This window comes from Equus asinus, chromosome 3 (assembly GCF_041296235.1).
Source record: "Equus asinus isolate D_3611 breed Donkey chromosome 3, EquAss-T2T_v2, whole genome shotgun sequence".
In the NCBI taxonomy this organism is placed as follows: Eukaryota; Metazoa; Chordata; class Mammalia; order Perissodactyla; family Equidae; genus Equus; species Equus asinus.
In genome coordinates this window covers 155,184,545-155,204,973 of record NC_091792.1, presented here as the reverse complement: position 1 = coordinate 155,204,973, position 20,429 = coordinate 155,184,545, and the positions used below count along the sequence as shown (strand labels likewise).

The 20,429-nt window shown below is 43.6% G+C and overlaps 1 protein-coding gene across 20 annotated transcripts in view; it reads left to right on the top strand.

Moving 5' to 3' along the window:
* Positions 1-20,429, top strand: part of STX18 (syntaxin 18) — a 127,937-nt gene that overhangs the window by 64,102 nt on the left and 43,406 nt on the right. For 14 of the 20 annotated variants that reach the window (XM_044767840.2, XM_044767845.2, XM_070506240.1 and 11 more), the window contains one exon: positions 9,273-9,340. In XM_044767840.2, the coding sequence (XP_044623775.1) occupies positions 9,273-9,340 (68 nt within the window). Of the gene's footprint in view, positions 1-4,468; positions 4,600-9,272; positions 9,341-20,429 lie in introns of all 20 variants that reach the window. The other 6 variants (XR_011502360.1, XM_070506239.1, XM_070506252.1 and 3 more) reach the window with 1 other exon arrangement.

Below are 20,429 nucleotides of genomic sequence, written 5' to 3'. Positions count from 1 at the left end.
AGATAAGAAGGCAGACTTCTCCTCCTCCCCCTACTGGTAACTCCCAGATCAGTCCCTTTCCTGACATCACAGTCCTGTTGACCTGCTAATTTGCAGCTGAATACCTCTTTGAAATTTTGATGAAAATGTATCCTGGGTGTGTTTAACGTATGTTCTTTGTTCTAAAAAGATATAAGACTGTACTGAAAACCATGCTTCTCCAGAACGCTTTCTAAGACCTTCCTGGGTTATAGTCCTCATTCTCGCTCAAGTTAACTCACCTTGTTCCTCTTATCTATAGGATGGTTATTGGTTATTTTGCGCTGATAAGTTGTGCTACTACCATTTTTTAAAAATAATTTTTACTGCCCTCTCTTTGTAGTGAAGCCCTGGGAGATTAAGCAACTTCCTCAAAATTACGGTTGGCAAAGGTTAAACGAGTTTAGGGGAGCTTATAAAAAGCACTCCTTTCTTCCCAGTCCAATTCTGGAACCACCTAAAAGAGAAGTACAGGAGTCAGAACCTTAAAAAGCCACGCAGAGAACCTAGCTTTAGGTTTGTGGCCAAATGTGAGTGGAACATGGGCCAGAATAGCCCCTCTCTGCTGGCTGGCTGCCGAGCGTGCTCATTCCCTTCTCCAAATCATAAACCAGATAAGTCGCTCCTCTTCCCTCAGAAGAGTGAGTGAAGGCGAAGGAGATAGCCACCAATATTAGTCCAGCTGAAGGCCCTCCACATGACGCCTAAGGAACGAGGAATCAGGGTTCCCTTCAGCAGTAAGTGGCGAGCCAGAGATTGGAAGCCAAGATCTCAGCCAGCTTCCTGGATTTCTTACCCGTCTCTCTCTTCTGCCCTGCTCTACCCAAACCCTACAGCGAGTCTTCTGCCCAGAGTCTGCTCCTCTGCCTACCCCATCCCGAGTTAAAGGGTGGATAGAGATGAACTTACCTGTGGGGAAGAAAACCAGTCCTGGAGTTGTCGTCCTTACTTGTTTAAACCCTGTGTTGATGATCGATACTCAGAATGAGCTGGTCACCATTGTACAGACTTTATGACTGTCCTCTTTCCTTGCTCCTGTTTGTGGCCCTTCCTCTTAATGTCCCTACGGCCTTGCCAACTCCAAGCCTCCCATGTTGCAAAACGCAAGGCACAGCAGCTGACCTCAGAGGACACGGCTTCGGCCAGTGACAACAGGCTGTTTAGATGTATGCATGTTCCTGCTTTATCATATAAGTGACTTTCAGAATGAGCGCTATATGTGGAAACATTCAAAAACCTTTCTTGCAGATCTTTCTGTATCCACTGTAGTTAAAAACAATTTAAAATCAATATAGACAAATACTCTCATGTGAAACCCAGCTTACATTTCTATGAACAAAAACCTCAAACTGAAGCTCGTTATTAGTGGTTTATTAGTCTTCTGACTGTATAGTATAGAATAAATAACCTAGCCTTTGAGTCATAAAGACCTGTGATCAATCCAGTTCTGCTGCTTAGTAGTCTTATGACCTTGTGTGGGCCTCAGTCTCCACGTTTTTACATCACATGGGAGTAATGTCTCATTTAGCCAGTTGTCACAGGGTGGGTAAGTGGCAGCACGTGTTGAGCAGCTTACACACTGCCTGGCACACACGTGGCTGGTGCTTGGTAAGTGTCACTATTGGGTGAAGTCAAGTGTGTAGTGCATTGTTGAATACAGATAGAAGAAAAAAGAACAGCTTGACGTCACTCACTCAGATGCTTTGTCTCAGTTCCCTGTCATCCCCCTTGTGAATACTCTACTGGAAAACCACAGTTGTGACCTGTCAAGAATCTGTGCCTAAATTTAGGGGTTAAGAACTCAAGCCTGACGTTTAGAATGCCTGGCTTCCATCCAGGCTTCACCCCATCTGTCCCTGAGCAAATTATTGACTCTTTCTCTGACTCAGTTTTGTCATCTGTAAAACAGGTGTGATAGTGTTACTTGTGTCATGGGGGGTTGCTGGGAGAATTAGAGGAGCTAATGCATGCTGAGCTCTTGGAATACGTGGTGAACACTCAACGAAGGTTTCGTTGTTGATTTTTTTTAAATGGTATTGATCCTGTTAAATGCAACTTTTAGCAGAGTGCAAGTACTTATAAATGAAGTAGCTACAGATTGTGGGTGGGATTTAGTTGTTTCAAGTATGAGTTATTACTAGTTTGACAGCAGAAGATCTGTACTTCAAAATGACTAAAAATGTTAAGAGAAGAAAGTGCTAAATGGGAGATTTTTTAAAATAATGTTTCATTATGGAAAATTTCAAATATATGCTGAAGTAGACGGAGTAGTATAAGGAAGTGACATGTATGTATGTGTCCATCTCCAACAGCTACCAACTCATTACTGATCCTGTTTCATCTGTTACCTAGCCCCCTTTATTATTTTGTCACAAATCTCAGGCGTCGTATCATTTCATTTGTAAGTTGTTCAGTATATATCTGTAAAAGATAAGGAATTAAAAACAAAAAGATAAATAAAAACATAGTCATAATATATAATGCCATTATCACACCTAAGTAAAAATTCATTATAATTCCATTCTATTAAATATTAAGAGGGAGGTTTTTTAAACCAGTGACATAACAATACGTGGAAGGCATAAAAATAACTTTAATATCAAATGGAACTAGAGAAAACCAACATATTCATGAATCTGACTGGTTTGAGGGGCCCGTGCTGGCTCAGCGTAACTAGGGCTTCTAATCCCAGCTCTGTTGGCAGCACCACTCTCACGGCTTAGGTTTCTTTCCACTAAGAAAAATATCTGTTTCTACAAGGTTGTTGTCAGAATTAAATGAAGTAACCCACTTAAAGAGACTGGTACAGAGGAGATATTAGATATTACCTTCTTTTCCTTTCTTACTTTTCTCTTTTAGCTACAATTCAGTTTTGTTTTTAAACTACAGTTTGTGTTAGAAATGAAAGATTCTCTATTTGGCCATATCCATCCTCTCTTGTAGAAATATTTGACATAATTCAACAGTGCAATCAGAACCACAGCTCACTGACGTAAAAACTCTTCCCTGGTGGGCCGTCGTCAGGTGGAGCATGATTGACCATGAGAACAGATCCCCTCTCGTGAAGGGCGTTCGGTGGCACAGTCTCGCACTTTACATGCCGATGCTTGCACCTTCTGAACCTACCTCTCTGGCTTTCTAGGAGAATTATTTGCAGAGACAGTGGGCATGTCCTTCTTCATGTGTTTGTTCACACAGTTATGTAGGTGCAATCTTGTGATACCATTTTGATCCAGCTTGTACGTCAGGAGTTATCAAGTCTTGAAGCCTTTTCTGTTGGATTCCCCTTTTTCCCCCTCTCTTTTTCTCCTCCTTTCCCCTTTCCAATGTTTAGGCACTACCAGAGATACAAAAATGAACAGGACATAGATCCTGACCTCAAGGAACTTAATTTGGGTCTAGTGGCCGTCATAGATGAATACCTCTAATGTAATGTGGAAAGTGCCGACAGGTATATGTAAAATACTAAGGGAGGTGTTAGGCAAGGATGTGTTCATGGAGGAGGTGACATTTAAGTGGAATCAACCTGGAGGGATGAGCAGGGGTTCTTCGGGTGGTGTGGCGTTGGGATAAAGAAGGTTCCAGGCAAAGGAAAAGCAGTTACAAAGGCATAAAGCTATGAAAATGGGGCGTCCCTCTGCCGCCCAAGCCTGTGAAATGCCCCACAGCATGGTTCAGCCCTCAAAGCACTCCCAGGGAGCGTTCTTCCTTTGCCTGGAACAGCCTTCTTTATCCCAGCTCCATGCCACCCAAAGAATTCCTGCTCCTCTTTCCAGATTCTGCTTCAATGTCACCTCCTCTGTGAAGCCCCTGTGTCTTGTCACCGGCCTGGTCCCACAAAGACTTTTCCGTTGACCCCTTCCTTCCTCCCAGTACCCTCTCCACAACCTCACTCCCCAGGTCATTCAGCAGTATCAAGACTACAGGAAATTAACACTGCTTTTAGATCTTTATAGGGCACATGTACTTTCTTTTACTCTGATTTCCTTGTCAAACTTGACCCTGCAATGGCCTTTCTTCTTTTAGAAGTAGGAGCCATTCTCTTTAGATACACATGTAGCAGTGACTCTCTTATCATATAAATGACTCTTAAAATTAGTGCTATGTGTGGAAACATTAAAATTCCAAAGTATACAACTACTCAATAAACCTCTAAAAATTTGAAAACGTAAGGGCATATCAGAATTGTCTGAAATATAATGTGCTGTGCTTGGCAGTTCATTAAAACATAGGACTAAGCACAACAGTAACCAGGTGGCCAAGCATCTACAAAGACCATGGTAGTCATGTGATTAAACTGTCAAATCAATCATTTTTTTTTTTTTTTTTTGAGGAAGATTGGCCCTGAGCTAACTGCTGCCAATCCTCCTCTTTTTGCTGAGGGAGACTGGCCCTGAGCTAACATTCATGCCCATCTTCCTCTACTTTATACGTGGGATGCCTACCACAGCATGGTGTGCCAAGCGGTGCCATGTCCACACCTGGGATCCGAACCAGCAAACCCCGGGCCTCCGAGAAGCGGAACGTGCACACTTAACTGCTGCGCCACCGGGCAGGCCCCTCAAATCATTCTTTATGAAGGTAACCCCATCATAAAATGCTATTTGGGGACTTAAGTGTGTCTATTTAGATAAACACCTATTGAAATTTTTTTCTTTGTTATTGATTTATTGTGATTTTTTTGTGTGTATTTAGTTTAGGAATCTAATAGAATTTCAGGGCTGTCAAATACCTGCAGAAATCTTAATATTCATGTATTCTTTTCATTCTTGGCATTTGAAATATTTTGTGCATTGGGCTCATGTTAAGTATTGAGTCATTGTGTTGGTGATATTATTAAATCAGTAATTACTTAACACCTATGAACGTATTAAGAAATCCATCTAATCCTGAACAAGCTTTGCTCTGTTTTAATAAATTCATTGTATAAGAATTTGCCATTATAGAACATAAGAAACTGGGATCACATTTGTTACACTTTAAGTGAACCCTCTCGTAATCATGTTTTTGAGATGCCTGTGGGCAGTCTTGTTTCTGACGCTCATCCCCACACACCTTTCCACTGCGGTAGACTAGAGCCAGCTAAAGATGGGGGTGGGAGGTCAGTAAGGGGTGGGCATTTGGATCTAGCCTATGTAGTAGATTTCTTTGGACCTTTGTAATCTTTTTGTGGAAAACTTTGGGACTCCTAAACAAAAAAACTGTCATGGATATTAAGGTTCTAAGCAGGTATACTATGGTCTGAATGTTTGTGTCTCCCCATATTCGTATGTTGAATCCCTAACCCCTGGTGGGCTGGCATTTGCAGGTGGGGCTTTGGGAGGTAATTAGGTCACGAGGATGAGCCATCATGAATGGGATTAGTGCCCTTATAAGAAGAGACATGAGAGAGAGGATCTCTCTCTCAGCTATCTGCAAACCAGGAAGAGAGCCCTCACCAGACAACAAATCTGCCGGCACCTTCATCTAGGACATCCAGCCTCCAGAACTGTGAGAAATAGATTTCTCTTATTTATAAGCCACCCAGTCTTTCATATTTTGATATAGTTGCCAAAACTGACTAAGACAGAGTATATTAGTTTCTCATTGCTGCTGTAACAAATTGCCAGAAACTTAGTGGCTTAAGATGACAAATTTATTATCTTATAGTTATGTGGGTCAGAAGTCCAAAAGGGAACTCCCCAGGCTGAAATCAAGGTGTTGGCAGGGCTGTGTTCTCTTTTGGAGACTCTAGCGAGTAGTCAGTTTCCTTGCCTTTTCCAGCTTCTAGAGGCTGCCTGAATTCCTTAGCTCCCCTTCCTCCATTTTCAAAGCAAGCAGCATTGGATTGAGTCCTTCTCCCATGGCATCACTCTGACCCTCTCTTCTGCCTCCCTCTTCCACATTTAAGGAGCTTTGTGATTGCATCGGGCCTGCCTACCTGGATAATACAGTATAGATCCAGGATAACCTCCCTCTTTTAAGGTCAACCTTAACTCCATCTGCTACGTTAAGCCCCCTTTGCCATGTAACGTAACATACTCACAGGCTCCAGGGCTTAGCACTTGGACATCTTTTAGGGGAAGAGGGGTGGCATTATTCTGCCTACCACAGTAGGTATAATCTTTTGGGGATTATGCAGTACCAACTATTTATTCAACATTTAGTAAAAGTTTCTGAGGCTCTGCTGTGCACCAGGAACTATATCTGACAAGTTCAGGGGAAAGAGAGAAGACCCTTTACCTTCTAGGAGCTTGCAGTTTGGTGAAGGGAAGTCAGTCCACAAAAGTCTTTGCATCATCATGAAGAAATAGATGCTGAAGTAGATCTGTGTCTCATGTTTGTGACTTAGTGGGGTCTGGCATTGCCTGGAGCGAGTGTAGGGAGGAAAGGAGGATCTTGAAATAGAAGGAGGAATTTGTGGTGGAGAGAAGGTCAGTAGGGCATTCCAGGGACAGGGTGTCTGTGTTGGGAAGCCATGGGACTTGGAGCCTGGAGTTTAGGGGGGAGTGTAGCACGGACTGAGGCCACACGAGACTTTTGGAGCTGAATTGGGAAGGGCCTTGAGTGCTTTATGGGAGTTTGGACTTGACCCTATTGGTTAGATTACACATTGCCTGCCTTTGGCACATTGGCTACAGTGTATTTTAAAACCAGAATTCATCATTGCCAATGTACTGCACCCATCTACTCCCCTGCTTTACTCATTTATATTGTTTACTTGGCCCTCTCTAGGCAGGGGTTGGGTAAGGTAATGGAAATCATTGAAAGTTTTAAAGCAGGGAGAGTAACGATCAAATCTTGTATGTTATGCAGTAAACACCTTGTTTGCATTTCTCTTAGTTTTTTCCCCAACAGTCTTAAAAGTCAGCTTTTACATGCAGCTTAAGTAGGAAATAGGAATAAGAGTGTGAGGAAGGCAGCTGTGGTGTACTGGAAAACATGCCGAATTTGAGCTCAGGCAGTCCTGAGTTTGCCTCAGCTCTGCCATGCACTAGATGTGTAACCTTGGACAAGTCACGTAGCTTCTTTGAAGGTCGCCTTCTCAAACTGCTTAATGGGAGCAGTGCTATCAGTGCCCACAACGTGGCTGTTGGGAAGAGAATGGGGTCATGGATGTGAAGTACCTAACAGAGCTGGGGATAGTGGGCAGACTCTCAATCATTATTTGTTATCTGGTAAAGAAATGAATATTGTAGCCATGCTTAATTTTTTCTTTGATTCCTGCTCTTAAAATGCCTCAGGGTACTTTTCTGGACCATATTTATTATTAGTCTAGACTCTGGGAAATTTGACTGAACTCCAGATTTAACCTACCTCCAGACAAATGCTGAGTGTTTCTTTTGTGATAAATACTATTTTTGTATTTAGACATATACTCATTCCACAAATACTTATTGATCACCTTCTGTGCTTAGAACTGTAGGCGAAGCTGTGCAGCCCCCTCCTTGTGTGGTTCATAATCCCACTGACAAAGAAGCATGCAATAAAAGTTAAGCCAGAGGACATGGCCGTGTATAAGTGAATGCCAAGTGGGTGGTATGCAGAAGTGCTTTTAAGTTCAGAGCAAAGCGAAAATTAGCCTGAGTTGGCCTTGACAGAAAAACTTTCATGGAAAAGATGAACGTTCAGCAGACCCTTCAAGGCTGGGACTACGTATGTTTGGAATAAGTACAAAGGACCTTAGGAGAAAACTAATGTGAGCAGTGGTCAAAGGATAGAGCAGGCCACAGGCTTGGTTAATCATTCTATCCTTTTGGGAACACTTTTATCCCTGTAAACTTTGGTCCTAGGTTTCTTCCTATCTCTTTCTATTTTCTTTTATTTATTCTTTAATCCCTAGCTCCACCCACAGTGCCTGACACATAGTAGGTGCTTTAGGGTAGGTTTTTATTATACTAGAAATCGGCCACTACAGACAGACTCCTTTGTACCTTTGTGTCTTTTTTTTTTTAAAGATTTTATTTTTTCCTTTTTCTCCCCAAAGCCCCCCGGTACATAGTTGTGTATTCTTTGTTGTGGGTTCTTCTAGTTGTGGCATGTGGGACGCTGCCTCAGCGTGGTCTGATGAGCAGTGCCATGTCCGCGCCCAGGATTCGAACTAACGAAACACTGGGCCGCCTGCAGCGGAGCCCGCGAACTTAACCACTCGGCCACGGGGCCAGCCCCCCTTTGTGTCTTTTTTATCCATCCATGGAAGCAGGCCATAGGGAAGATGGAGATTTGCTGTGTAGAGATAATTCGATGCCCCTGAATCTTTTCTTTAACTCTGCTGCTCTGCATGGGCCCTATTTATAAACTTGATAGCTCCAGCCTTAGAATCCATCCCCCAGAATACTTGGAAGGAGGTGGGAAATTAATAAAAAACCTCAACTGAATTGGAGTCGGGAAGTCGTGTAGGGGGAACTCTCACGGCCTATCACACATCGTCAATTACACCAACCAGGAAGAGACAGACCCTTGCATCTTGGACAGGAAGTAAAACTACTTTACTGCTGGAGGAAGATTTCTCTCCCCACCTGGCAACAGCTCAGCCAGTGAGAAACATGGCAGCTCAGCCAATGAGAAGCCCTTGCCGCACTGAACCATTACTTTCCCTGATGGATTTTCTTAGAACAGCCCCTCCCTACTCTTCCTTTTTCTCTACACAAGCAGCTCCCCTTCCTTGTTTGTTTTGCCTATGGTTTGCCATAGCATGTGCATCCCAAATTGCAGTTGTTTGGCTATTCCCAAATAAAGTAATTTTGAGATAAATAACAGGCAAATTTGCTTTTTAAGTTGACAAAGGAATATTTGTCTATACAATTTTAGATATAAGACACATCCGGAAAGGAATTGGCCTTTATTGAGCATGTACTGTTTAGTTACTAGATATGCATTATCCCATTTACTCTCAATGTTCCTTAGAGATCATCTCTTCATAGTGTCATAGATGACAACAATTACAGGAAGAAGGAACCATCAGTAAGAGACCAAGGCTCTGTACAGATGTTAAGTTATAATGTTGTACGCCTGAAACTTACATAATGTTATATACCAATTTTACCTAAATTAAAAAAAAGAGAGAGTGAGACCAAGGCTCAGGATATGGGTGACTGTCTATCCACAAGCTCCAACGAGTTAGTGATTGTACAAGTGTAAAACCAAAGTTGTCCAGTTTGTAGCTTCAAATCCTTTCTATGACCTGCATTCCATTCTCTGTTAACTTAAAATTTATTACTTGTGAGTGCGGCCTGTCTATCCATCTAAACTGGTTTGCTTTCTTTTAATTTTAGATTTCACACATTGGCAAACTGAGAGATTTTCTTCTGGAACACAGGAAAGATTATATTAATGCTTATAGGTAAGTGCAGATTTTTTACCATGACTTTGGTGACTGTTCTTTTTCATACCTATGTTCCTTTTGAGCCTTTTGTCCTCACTTTTTACTTAATAATGCAGAGTCGTAATGGGGAAGATCAGGTTGGCAGTGGAATACTCTGCAGAGCAAAAAGCAGCTCCCGCAGCCAGGCTGGGCTCTTGCGTTCCCCGTGTCCTCAAAGTCACGCTGTCCCCACAGCAATCGCTTTACTCTGATACCCTCACGTGTCTGTATCTCTGTATGTACCATGTAGTTGTGAGGCCTGCAGAGGTGAGTGAGACCAAGTTTCTCACTCAACAGATATTTACTGAACAAATGAAGGGGTGAGGCAAGTCATGCAAAAAATTCCATTTGTAGAGAGAAGAGCTCTGCCTCTAGTGAGGGTTTTGGTTAGGTTGATTTTTATAAAGAGAGAAAGCGTTTTGATCGAGGCTTCTAAAATGGTTTCTGGACGAGGCTTCAGCCCTCAACAGATACAGGCACGTTGCAGTGCACATGTCACGTCCCCTGCTCTGCCCTGCGTTTGCGCCTGGCTTTAGTGTGGCATTTCTGCCGCAGGACTTGGCGTCACGGGTATCATGTAAATTAATGGAGAAGTTGGATTGGACCTACCAAATGACATCACGAGGAGCATCTGTGTAGGGTTTCATCTTTATGAAACTAAGGTGTTTGTGCTTCAGAAGCCTTCCTCACAAAGTTAGAGAATATAAAATAAATCCGCTGATTTTTGAAAAACTTTGTCAATATATGCAAAAATGAAAATATTTCCTATTCTTCATCAGAGAAAGTGATTATACCCTACATGAATTTTAAATAATCCCTGCTTCTTCATCTGCTTAAACAACATAGGCAACCTTATACGTTCAGGCATATTTCATTTGTATAATTTTGGAATATACTATAATTATTATTCTAATGCATAGTACCGAGAAGACCTTATTTGTAAGTTCTCATTTAAAATAGCTGGTCAACACTAGATGGCAGTGTAAATTTTATTTCTAAAGGTGTGTATGTATATCAAACACTAATATCATAGTTCATAAAAATGGAGCTAGAATCATTTTGGAAAACTTAACAAAACTGGTATAAACTTATCAATTTCCACCTCCTTTCTTAGTACCTGACAACTAAGCTTAAAGATGTGGTTACAGAGGTCTTTCATGGAAACCCGTCATTGACTTCCCTTGGCCTTGCAAAGGCATCCAACTAAGCGAATGCTTTAAATGTTGGTTTAGTTCAAGCCACCTCGCCCCCTTGTTAGCCACATGAACCTGAGAAAGTCATTTAATCTGTAAAACCCATTGTCTTCCTCTAAACCAGGGGTCAGCAGACTGCGGCCTGCAGGCCAAGTCCGGCCTTCCGCCTGTGTTTGTACAGCCTGTGAGCTGAGAATGGTTTTACATTTTTAAATGATTGGGGGGGAAATGATAATAATATTTTATCACCTATGAAAAGTATATGACCTTCAAATTTCAGTGTCTATAAAGAAGTTTATTGGGACACTGCCACATCCATTTGTTTACATATTATCTGTGGCTGCTTTTGCACTAAACAGCAGAGTTGTGTGGTTGTGACCGAGTGTATGGCCTGCAAAGTCTAATAGATTGACTATCTGGCCCTTTTCAGAAAAAGTTTTGTGGAACCCTGCTCTAAACAATGAGAGTGATAATCACTAAACAGCTAGTTGGGAGATTCAAACAAGACAGTATAACTGAGATGCAGTGGAAAAAGAAAAAAGCAATGGATTTATCAAAAGTTTATTATATCAGGGTGCTATTCTGTAAGTTGGCAATAGTTTTAAACTTTTGACTGTGATGGTGATATTAAGGCATTTCTCCTCAGACAGCAAAGCTCAGCTCTCACACAGTGTGTCAGCGTTCCCAGCTCACTACAGCACGGACGCACTCAGTCCTTTTCTCTGGTGTTGCCCAGGACAGCAGGCTGCTGGCCTAAAGCTTCCCCTTTCCCAGCTACGATGGATTGAGGACAGGGATCCCCCGGGGCCAGTCGCAGCTCTGCCATTTACTGGTTGGGTGGTCTGAACGTCACATAGAACTGTAGCTCCTGAGGTTTTCTTGGTCTTGACTGATCCATCACCCCATTATAGAAACTCAGTCTTTTACTCATTTTCCCCGTCGCAGCTGTTCATTGCCAACTAAGGCACTCTGAGTTCCGCTCCTGCCATGTTTTGATCCCTTTGAAAGAGCATAGGCTTTGAGGTCAGTCAGTCACATCTAACTTCCAGTCCCAGTTCTGCAAGGTATTAATCATGTGAGTATATGCAGCTCACTCCACATCTTTGTGTGTTCTTTTTTATAAAATGTGGGTGATGTTCTTATGAGGATTAAATGAGAGAGATGTTTGTGAATGCCTGGCACATAGAAGTGCCTTGGTGAATGGTAATTGAATTGGATCCCTATTTGACCTATGATGTAGTTGGGGGGGAGTCAGTTAAAAAAGAATGCACTTCTATTTCCTGCCAGAGAGAGGTGGGAGAGAGGGAGAGAAAGAGAGAGAGAGATGGGATGTAGGAATCAGGTTAACATGACAGAGATGGAAGTGTTACCAGCTTTGTCACTAGTAAAATCTAGGTGGCAGGCAGAGCTTAGGTCTGCAGGTGGATGGCCTTGCTGAAGGTTCCTGAATTAGACAGACCCGCTCAGTCATTAGTGCCACCGAACAATTACAGTCCCTGGAGCACAGATGGCAGGGGCAGGCCCCTTTATAGCACATGTGAGAGACGAACAGAGCAGAACCTCTGCTGTCGATAAGCAGTGAGATCCCAAAGAGAGAAGAGAGAGAGAAAGGAGCTGTGGCTAGATGCTTGTGCATGCACGTTCGTGCCCAGCTCCTTCTGCCTGGTTACCAATCAGAGAAGTCCCTCCTCCTCCCATGGGACCCATAAGGAGGGAGGAGGCTGAGGGAAGGTGGCTAGGTGTCACACCAGGGGAGTTGATTCACGGAGGGAATCAGCATTCCCCTCAATGCCTTAGATTCTCTCCAGATGGAGAAAGGCCGCCCTAACCTTCTTCCATCAAGTTCCCCCTCCCGAAGGTGGTAGACTGTTTAAAGCCTTTCTTACTGCTCCTGCTTCCCAATGCAATGTGCTGGTCTTGGCCTGCTCTTAGGGACATTTTGGATGGATTATGATGGTGGAATTGAAAGAATATGTTCAGAAAGATTGCCTTCAGACCCATAAGGCTATGTTAGGTTGACATAATTAGGAAGCTGTAATTTTTTCCATAATGTAGAGCTCAGACTTTATTGACCCATTTAATTTTTTTTAATAATGACATTTTACTAGAGCAGAACAGCATGCAACCACAGTAGCCTCTGGCTGGATCTCTTGAATGATTTTAATTAAAAATAGTTTCTCCACTTCTGGTAGATTGTACCTTTTCCGCAATATCCTGGCAACGAAACAATACCATTTAGGGGGAAAACTTCCCTGGTTTCTGTTATTGTTACTGATAGAATAACTGTACTGTCAATTTCCCATTTAAAAGGTTAATGTATGATGTTTCCTAAAGGAACATCACCTTTTAATTGAATAATCAGTTTTATCAAATTAACCTTTAGGCTGTTTCAGTTTCCCACTGAGCTGAGTTTCCAAAAGAGAGAGTAGGAGGATGTTAATCTAATGTTCTTGGAGTTAGTCATTTATAGGTCTGCTCTGTCCACAGGGTGCATGTTCACTTGGAAGTGAGTACCTGTCTCGTTTATTTGTCTCTGACCCTTAGCCTCTGTTTCTGATGAGACGGTTTCTATTAGGGGCGTGCACAAGCTCCTGTGGTCCCTCTGCCCACCCCTCTCACGCCCCGAGTTGATGTCACTGGGGAGCTGAGGAGGAGGCATCAAGCATGCTTGCTCAGCCCCTTCTCCCTTTTGGGTCGTCTGTCTCAGGTAGAAGTACATTCTGTTAAGATTACCAGGTTGAGCCAAACTAGTTAAGAAAATAAGATGCTAGGGAGTGCTAGGGAATTGCTGGGGAAAATAAGGTGCTCTCACTCTGCATGTTTCATTGAGAGGAGGACCGTCCATTCCCCAGGACCCTATGGGCTTCCTTCTCTCCTCCAACTCTCCCCTAGGAAATGTGGAAGTTAGAGGTGGGGAGTGTGATGGTGCCACACCAAGGAAGGAGAGAGCACTTACCTGATGGTTGGGACTGAAAGGAGGCCCATGCTTACAACCCCCTTTCCTCATTGGGAGGGGCCTGTTGTCAGTATGGATGTACCTTAAGTTTTCCAGGGAAGGCTCTGAAAGGGGGATGCCTACTGGTCTTGGGGTGGGGGTAAAATCAGTTTGGGAGGGACTTATTTAGGAGCACAGTTGTAGCTGCATGTCAAGCCTGTTCTCTATGTCAACCTCATGCTTTGAGTTGGGTCATTCAAAAAGTACTTGGTTATTGATTTATTAACCTACTAAATGCTAGGGATTTAGCATTTGATGATGGGGATACAGCAGTGAACAAACAGTTGAGAGTCCTTGCCTTTGTGGAGCTCATATTTTGTGGGGGGGAGACAGTTAGGAAGCAAAGTAAAGAAGTAAAATATATAGAATGTTAGAACAGGCAAGTGCTTTTTGAGGGAGGGAAGGAGCGAAAGGGGATAGAAAATGTCAGGAGGGTATGATTTTATAAAGATAGGGTAGGGAAGGCCTCATTAAGAGGGGGACATTGAGTAAACACTAAAAGACATAGGGGACCAGTTTATGTAGATAGCTGAGGAAAAAACATTTCAGAAGAAGGAGACAGCCAGGAGGTGTAACGGTCCTGGTGTAGGAGTATGTCTGGAATGTTCAGGGAACAGCAAGGAGGCCAGTGTGACTGAGCAAGAGGAATGGGGAGACAGTTGAAAATGAGCTCAGGGAGATGGCAGGAGCCACATCTTGTAGGTCATCTTAAGGATCTTGGCTTTTCCTCTTAGGTGGGAAGCCACTGGAAGTTCTTGGAGGGAGGATTAACAGAATCTGAATTACTTTGTAACAGGATCAGTATGACTAGTGTGTTAGAATAGACTGAAGAGGGACAAGGCAGAGACAGCAGATGAGTTAGGAGGCTGCAGTTAGAGTCCAGGTGAGGGATATCAATTGCATGGACTAGAGAGGTGGCGGTGGATGATAACAAGAGGTCAGATTCTGGAAATATTTTGAAGGTAGAGCCAACAAGATTTGTCGATGGATTAGATGTGAGCTGGGAGAGAAACAGGAGTCAAGGATGACTCCAAGTTTGGGGCCTGTGCAGCTAGAAGGCATGAAAGTGCCATCCGCACAGATGGGCAATGCTGGAGCACGAGCGTGGTTGAGGAGGATGGGCAGGAGCGCAGTGCTGAGCATATTTGTGCTGCAAATTAAACATCTGAGTGGTGATGTTGAGCAGACAGATATACGTGTCTCAAGTTCAAATTTGGGCTATAAATTTGGGACTTGTCAGCGTAAAGCTGGTATTTACACTGGTAAAGCCACAAGAGAAACTCACTAAGGGAGCAGTGTAGATAGTGAAGAGACTCAGGCACTGAGCCGTGAACTACCCGTCATTAAATGGTTGGGAGCTAAGGGATGTCAACAGAAAGGCTGAAAATGAGCAGCTGGTGAGGTGGGAGGAAGACAGGAGAGTGTGGTGTTGTGGAGGCAGAGGAAGAAAACAAATCAAGGAGGAGGAAGCCATCAGCTCTGTCCAGTCTGTGGAAAGTAACTGGGGTGAGGGCTGAGTCAGTGTGGGGGTCATTGGTGACCTTAGGGAACGAGGACGGCAGTGGTGAGGGTGAAAGCCTGTTTGGATTCAGTTCAAGAGAGAATGGTGAGGAAAGTGGAGACCTGGGGCATAAACTTCTTAGAGAAGCTTTACTCAAAAGAGGGGAGAAATTGGACAGTAGCTGGTAGGAGACATGGATTTGAGACGTTTTGTTTTTTAAGCTGGGAGAAATAACCCCATGTTTGTATGTAGCCAGGAAAGATCCAGCAGACTGGAAAAACTGGTGTTATTAGTAACTAACACATGTGGTGTTCACTGTGTGCCAGACGCTGTCTAAGCACTGTGTGCACATATGAATTCATTTAAGGTTGATGGTGTGGGAGGGAGAAAGGAGCATTGCTGGTGCCAGAGAGGTGCCCAGGGGGAGGAGGCATAGCCAGGAGATGGGCACTTCCTCCTTAGCAGCTGGAGAGAAGGCTGAGTCTGTGAGCCCAGAGGGAGGGAGCTGGGGAGATGTGGTGCTGGGAGCTGGTAGGAGTTCTCAAGAAACAGGAGCAAAGTTATTTCTGAACTGATGACGGGGAAGCAGGTGCTGGAGGTTTGAGGGGCGTCGAGACGATATGAAATGGTCATCTAGGAGAGTGGGAAAGCAAATGCCCCAGGGACATAGAGCATAAGTGCCAGGCTCCATTAGGGGACCACTTGATATCAGAATCATGATAAAGCCGATATTTTTACTTCTGTCTGATTCCCACTTGATCCTAAACTCAGCTAAATAGCCAACTGTTACCTGTTGGTTTTCAGTATGTCACTGGTCTCTTTCGACTCTCTGATGCCAAGTGGTTCTGTCATTGCTTCCTACTCCTGGCATTCTTCCAGGAGCCAGACTTTTCCTATGGCCCTCAGAAGATTAAGATAAAAGGGTCAGATCAGTTAAACAAGATCCAAGCAACCAAATATCTTTCAAGGGCCCATGACATGAAAGCAGTCAGTCTGTTATTACAATTTTTAGGCTGCACCCGATTTTTACTCTATAAGTTTCTCAGGCCACACTGAATGTTGGTAACCTCAGCTTTGTGGCCATTGTAGTGTATGTCACAGTGACTTTTCTCTTTCCATTTAATAGATTATAGAACTTCAGAAAGTGATCCTTTATTACTTAAAATCTCCTTTAGTTTCTCCAGATTTTATCACAAAATGGTTAGAAGATCATTTGTCCTGGTTTCTTTTTTCAGAACAAAATGTCAGTGAAGGAACATTTGGTCTCAAGGGCACTGCTTTTGTCCTTTTATAAGGACAAGTGTTAATAGTGGTTTCTTTCTTTCATATTTCCAGCTCTTTCCTCTCTTCCTTCTGTTGTCTTTGTTTCCATTAATGTCTCTTGCGCACTCAGGCCCCAGATCTCAGGGTCTGATGATGCTTTGCCTCTGACATCTCCTGTGTTCCTGAAAATTTCACATCTCAGATCCATCCCCTCTTTCCAGTCTCCTGTCACCACCCCAGCTCTGCCATTGTCCCTTTCTCAAATTTGGGTTGAACAGAAATTTACCAACAGCTACTTTTGGTGGTACTAGGCACACAAAGATGAATAAAGCAAGATTTTCTGCCTAATTTCGGTAACCTCTATTCCATCTAATGTGGTGTTGCCACATTTATCTTCATTAAGCTCAGCCCTTTCATTGGGTACAGGATAAAACTCCTAGTAGCACTGGAGGCCCACCGAGAGCTCAGCGCTCCTTCCTATCCTGTGCTCCGCCAGCTGAACCACTGACTGTGCTCCCAAGAGGCTGCCTCTCTCCTGATGCCACTCCCTTACTTACTCAGTGTCTGCTCTTGCGTCCCCACAGCCACATCCTGCCCTTCAGGATTTAGGGCATAGATCACCTTTCCCCTGGTCAACTAGTGGGAAGTAAGCCTCCCCTCTTCTGAACTCTCCTGCCTTTTATGACATGAGAGGTGCCCTGGGTGGTGGTGAAGCGTATAGACTCCAGAGCCAGGATGCCGTGGTTCAAATCCCAACTCTGCTCATTACTAGCTGTGTGACTTTGGCAACTTACTTAACCTCTCAATGCCTCAGTTGCTTCATGTGTAAAATGGGAATTATAATAGTACTTACCGCATAGAATTTTGAAAATTAAGTGGGTATTAATGCCTGAAAAGTATAATATAAGCTTTGTTTTATAATATATAAGCATGTACATAAACCTGTGGATGTTACCTATTATGACATAGTTTACTGAGAGTTGGATCTGTATTTTGTTCATGTCTGCAGCCCCAGACATTAGCAATTTAATTTCAGAATGTATCCAATGTTTCACTATGAAAGTTAGTCTAACATAATATTTATAGCAAAAATAAGATTGTAGTCTTTAGCTTTTGTCCATACATTTTCAGTTACCTTTGAACAGAGTGTAAAATAATTTATGTTATTCTCTCTTCTTCTCTATCCTCAGGAAGTATCTAGTTGCATATTAAATTAATAGGCAGAATGTCAATGGTGTTTTGTGATTTTGGACTTTCCTTTTCTTAATATACTAATCAACCAAATTATATATATATGTGTATATATATTCCTTTAAATTTCTGAACCAGTGAATAAACTTACCCAGTTTTTTTCCTCCTTTCTCCCTGAAGTAAATTGACTAATCCAAACCTATACCTAACATAGTCTCCTTTAATTGAGTCTAATATTTAGATAAATTGAGATCTGTAATAAAATTATTCCTCTGTACATCATAAAGGAAATAGAATTAAATTTGATAAATTTGTATATGCGTGTCCTATGAGAATATATTTTTTGGAATTATTTGCCAGATAGTTAACCTTTTCAAAATAGTAATAATTTTGTTATTGTGATACTCAATTTGGGGCTCCATCACCAGCAAGCGTTCATTACTTTTGGTGAATGTGTTTGCCCATTCTATATCTAGTGCTATTCTTAAACTATCACAGAAAAATAAGAGTTTGAACCCTCCTTCAGGTTGCTCCATCTCTTCCTCTGTCATGTCCTAAACTTTGCATGCCATCTTTTGCCCAGCACCTTAATGTCTTTCCTCCCGCTCTGTGCCGCCGTCTGCACTCTGGATCCTAGGCTTCTCCTCATCTCTCTCCACACCCATTCAGTCCATGGCATCTAGTGAATCGATCTCGGATCTGTTACGCCTCCTCTCCCCACTGACGTGGCTTGGCCCCAGCTCTCTTCATTTCTTCCTCCTGCAGTGGCCTCTTAACTGGGGTCACGGCCACCTGGGGTCTTGTTTCATCTGCCTCCAGACCAGCCACCGCAGAGGACCTCATGCAAAGTGCAGATCCCTCTGTTTAAAATCCTCCAGTGGCTATACATGTCCCCAGTTTCTGTACTGCAAAGACTCCTTTCCAGTTGATAGTGGAATATTTGTATTTTGTGTGTTCGTTGTATTTTTGGGAATCCCGTTAACACTGGAGAAATAGCTATTGCAGATTTAGTAACCATGTTAAATAAATGTGTACTTATTTACCATAATACCATTTACATTCCTTTGAAAAATTATGAGGACATATGCTTGACACATTCAGTGGGGAGACGCTGACTGTGTGCCTTTGATGTACTACCCCTTGAAGTAATTCAGAGGGCCCCAGAGGTCCATGGCTAGGATGCTTGGTGTGCAGGGACCACCCAGTTTACTCCTCTTTTCCCTTTCACTCTCGCGTGTGTGCTGGTGGAGACCATACTTTATGTGGTCATTGCAACCGTGACCTGCAGGTTAGGAATTTCTAGCATGTCTTCTCGGACTCTCCTCTGTGTGGAGTGTCTTCCCCTTTGCCTGCCTGGCACCTTCCCTGCACAAACTGACCACTCCCCACTTTGGTCCCCCTGTCCATTTCTAGACCCACACCATCCACCGCAGTTCTGTGTGCTCCCTGCTCCTGTGTCAGTCTCTCTGTGGTACAGTACCTTCTCTGGGCATCAGGATGGAGCCTTATTCCACTTTGAACTCCCTACCCCTGCCAGAGTGCCTGACACATGGGTGGGGGGGGGATTAGTGTATAAGTGAGTAAATGAATGAATTGCGAGGATTAAAAAAGTAAATAAAACACATGTAAGGCACTGAGAAGAGTGTCTGGCACAGCTAATGTGAGCACACCTACTTGTGCTGAGCACCAGTTAAGTCTTGGGGAAACAAAAGCGAACAAGACACACAGTCCCTGCTTTCATGAAGTCTGCATTCTTGTGGGAGGAGGTAGACATAAGTATTTAATAAGGAGTCATAAGTGCTCTAAGAAAGGTAAAGCTGGGTAGGGAGTAGACAGTGTGGAACAGCAGTATGATTTGGGGAGTCCCAGCCCCCGAATCCCACAGCAGAGGGTAGAGGGGCAGCTTTGGAGCCAAGAGACAGTAACTTAATACCTGGCACAGGACTAAAAGTCAGTGAGGACGAGCACTGGGGGGCGAGCACCTGGGTGGCCGGGGAAGCCAGCTCTGATCAGGCCATCTGAGCAGAGACCCTGATGAAGAGAGAGTGCAGACATCTGCTGGGAGAGCATTCCAGGCTGCAGCAGGCAGTGGGGCTGAGTGGGGGACAGCAAGGAGGCCAGTGTGGCTGGAGTGAGGGGGTGAGGGTGAGTGGCAGGAAGCAAGGGCGCAGGTCGGGGTGCGGGTGCTCAGGCCTTTGTACTGTATTCTCAGTGAGGGTGGGGCACTGCTGGCTCTGGTGGGTGGAAGTGCAGTGATTAGAGTCTCGACATTGTCTCAGGTCTCTTTTAACTTGATATTTTGTGATCTGTAAATTTCGGCTGTAATGTCCAGAGTGTTTAATTAGGCTAAATAGCATCACTATTAATAATAATGCTGCTACAGCTGCCCAGACCTTAGAAAGATGAGCAAGGTAATATAACCGTCATACTTTGAGCTTCAAGGTGCTGCGTTACTGAAAGTGAGCACCCTTACTAGCTCAGTAACTTTAGAGTTTTTAACTTAATATCAAGAAATGTGTCTCTAAAAGCTCTTTTGTTGTGAGTTTTGAAGACTGCTTGTCAACATGGGAAAAGTGGCGGCCTAAAACACCTTCTCACATATGTCTTAAGAGCCTCGAAGGAGTGTCCCCACATCATTCTCCGTGCAGCCCCAGGTGCTCTCCTAATGTAACCCTCCTTCTGTCACTGTTGTGTGAAAGCCTGCAGCAGCTGCCCCGTTGTTCTCAAAGTCACAGCCCACATTCTTAACAAGGCCTTGTGTGCCCGGCCCCTGACACCTCTCCGTGCTCGCCTCACCTCGCTCTCTCACTGGACTGGCCTGCTCGGGGTTGGTCTCTACAGGGAGCTTTCTCTACCTGGTAAGTGTTGGTTCCACCATCTAGATCATTCTCCCACCTCTTAGCCTGGCCGGTCCCTCCTCGTTCT